At 42.0% G+C, this 2,851-nt stretch overlaps 1 protein-coding gene across 3 annotated transcripts in view; it reads left to right on the top strand.

Annotated features, from left to right (window-relative positions):
* The first annotated feature begins 267 nt into the window (after positions 1-267).
* SMARCAD1 (SWI/SNF-related, matrix-associated actin-dependent regulator of chromatin, subfamily a, containing DEAD/H box 1) overlaps positions 268-2,851 on the top strand; it is a 78,595-nt gene continuing 76,011 nt past the window's right edge. For 2 of the 3 annotated variants that reach the window (XM_017542402.2, XM_037743426.1), the window contains exons 1-2: positions 268-394; positions 1,002-1,240. In XM_017542402.2, the coding sequence (XP_017397891.1) occupies positions 1,051-1,240 (190 nt within the window). In that variant the 5' untranslated portion in view covers positions 268-394; positions 1,002-1,050. Of the gene's footprint in view, positions 395-464; positions 729-1,001; positions 1,241-2,851 lie in introns of those variants that run through there. The other variant, XM_017542404.2, reaches the window with a different exon arrangement.

The following is a 2,851-nucleotide window of genomic DNA, read 5'->3' on the forward strand; positions in this document are numbered from 1 at the left end:
TCCACATTATAGATGAAACATTAAAGATTATAATACAATGTATACTAATTGTATCATATATTGTTATTTTTTGTCATCATGCTATTTACTATTGTTCTATTTATTAACTCTGTAGCTAACTTACAGAAACAGGACAAAGGTACAGATCAATCTGGCCCTTACAAGCCGGCAGAGACGGGTACGAATTACCATGACAACAGCGCGCGCCTAGACATTTTCGGCTCGCGCGTTGTTTGGGAAGAAAAAGCCTAGGCTGCGTGTTGCGTCATCATTACGCGCTTGTAAGGGTTTTTCGTGCTGTTTTGGAAAGTCCCGGCACGGCTACCGTCGCCCCACGCCAGGAATTATTTTTTTATTTTCAACCTTTGTTACATAGAACTGAGGCTACAAGATCGTAAGTACTGAGGGAAGAAAGAACAAGCGAGCGATTGAACGTTAAAAAGATGCCTCAGTATACGCTCCACCTCTGAACCCTCCTGTGTGCTCTTAATCCTATCAGCTTCCTCTCAGCTGGGATCGCGCCGCGTCAACTTCCGGGCGGGTGCCCGCCAGCACGGCCTCCGCCGCTCCCCTTCTTTGGCCCCTTTGTGTCCCCGCAGTGTCGAGGCGCGGGCTCTGGCAGGTCCTTTCTCGAGACAGGGGGCACGTAGCACAGGGAGCCTCTCTCTGTGTGCGGGCGCGAGGCCCGCTAGGGGGTTATACTGGGGAACGTGCCTGCGCGTGCTGGGGTAAGAGGAGGTTGCACGAGGGTCAGCTCGTGGTTTCAGTGAGGAGGGGCGGGTGGGGGAGGCGGACGAATGGGAGTGAAAAGCAATGGAAATTTTAGAAAGATACCCGGTCCACCTTCTGATCGTGGTGGCCTAACAATGAAGCGTAGCCATAATAGTCCTGAGCCACTGGCATGTTTGCGGGCCCTTTATTGCCTTGGGAATAAACTGCTGTGGCATGTATTTTATGTTGTTTTCATGGCCTCTCTTCCTCTGTTTATTTTTCCCCTGCAGATAGTTCATTTAAAGCCCCCATCCCTGCAAGGTGGTGATTTCTACCAATATGAATCTTTTCAACCTGGACCGTTTTCGCTTTGAGAAAAGGAGTAAGATTGAGGAAGCGCCCGAAGCAACCCCTCAACCCTCCCAGCCTGGCCCTTCTTCACCAATTTCTCTTAGTGCTGAAGAGGAGAATGCTGAAGGGGAAGTTAGCAGGGCAAACACTCCTGATTCAGATATAACTGAAAAAACAGGTGAGTTACAATGTTGAAATTGATGTAACATCAAGGACAGTTTTTAAAAGATGGAAGAACGGATTCTCATTTTTATTCTTGATTTCATGAATATTGATGCATTGTCCTGTAGTGTGCCCTTTTAAATACAGCTTTGGGACTGCTATAAGCACCATGTACCCTCAACTGAGCATCCATCCATTGTTGCTTCACTTTTGTATGAGTTCTTGGAATATGGCCCAATGGTGGAAGTTGAAATCAGAACTTAGGTCATCCATAGGTCAGAATGGTTACTACTGGAAGAGCAGTGTAGGTGATTCAGTCCTGTGATAGACTTTGGGGTTATTTGGCCAGACATAATCATTCATTCCAGTATTCCCTCAAAATATTGATCATCTATGTGCTAGACATTGAACAAGGTGCCTGAAGACAACCTCTGTACACAAGGGAAGATCAGATCACATCAAGTTATTGCTGTAAAACAGCAAGATTTACTTGACTTCCTGGATGTCCTCAGAATGCAAATGAATAGTTGGTATTCTTCATGATGAATGAATATTTTTAACTTCATCAGCAGATTGTCAGAGACAAAAGGATTTGAGGATAAGCCAAAAAATTGAGATTTCCACTTGAATCTGTGTTCATTGAACAGTTAACTATTAGAGGAATATATTTGAGCTCTTGCTGTTTTACAGGCATAGTGATAAGTGCTTCACATTCTGTCATTTAATTTGCACAATAATTCTACACGATAGGTATAACTGACATAGGGGTTAATGTAAAACGAGATTCAGAGAGGTTATTAGGAACTTGACAGAGTCTGAACTCAAGTCCTGGCAGTATGATTCCTGAGCATAAACTCAATAGTTACATAGTTTCTTATGAAAGGTGAAAGGAATGTTGGAAGTTATATTTTAATATTTTTTCAGTAATATCTTTTTTATACAAACTGTTTCATAAGTAGCTTTTAACTTAATGTAGTCTGACAGAACACAAGTTTATCCTTGTTATCTTTTTTTTTTTTTTTTGCCACTCTTCCACTTAAATGTAGAAGTGATGGTGGCAGATCCTCTAGAAGTTATCATTAGAGTAATATTTTTAAATACTTTGTGTAACTGGAATTTGGCAGAATGATTTGGTAGATTGGATTAGGAGTCAGATTTACAAAGCCTTTGTCTAAGTAGTTTTGAATTTGAATGCTATAGGGAACAACTGAAGGATTTTGTTTGTTTGTTTGTTTGTTTGTTTATAAGGCGGGGTTTCACCATGTTGGTCAGGCTGGTCTTGAACTCCCAACCTCAGGTGATCTGCCCACCTTGGCCTCCAAAGTGTTTGGATTACAGGCGTGAGCCACCACGCCCGGCCTAACTGAAGGATTTTAAGCACCAGGAGTAAATCCTTTTGTTCACCCTTTGAATAGATATTTGACATCCAGGTATTTAAATGCTTTTCCAATGAATATATTAATCTATGTCCTCTGTGGCTAGACAGGGCAGGAAGGCCAAAGTGTAGACACGGGATTTCAAATCCATAGACGCTTCTGTCTCTTCATGTTTGTTAAATGTGGTGGACATTGGACATGTCACATAAAATCTGTGATTCACAATTTTTTTTTTTTTTTTTTTTTTTTTT

The sequence above is a fragment of the Cebus imitator genome, unplaced genomic scaffold (assembly GCF_001604975.1).
Source record: "Cebus imitator isolate Cc_AM_T3 unplaced genomic scaffold, Cebus_imitator-1.0 Scaffold144, whole genome shotgun sequence".
Classification (NCBI taxonomy): Eukaryota; Metazoa; Chordata; class Mammalia; order Primates; family Cebidae; genus Cebus; species Cebus imitator.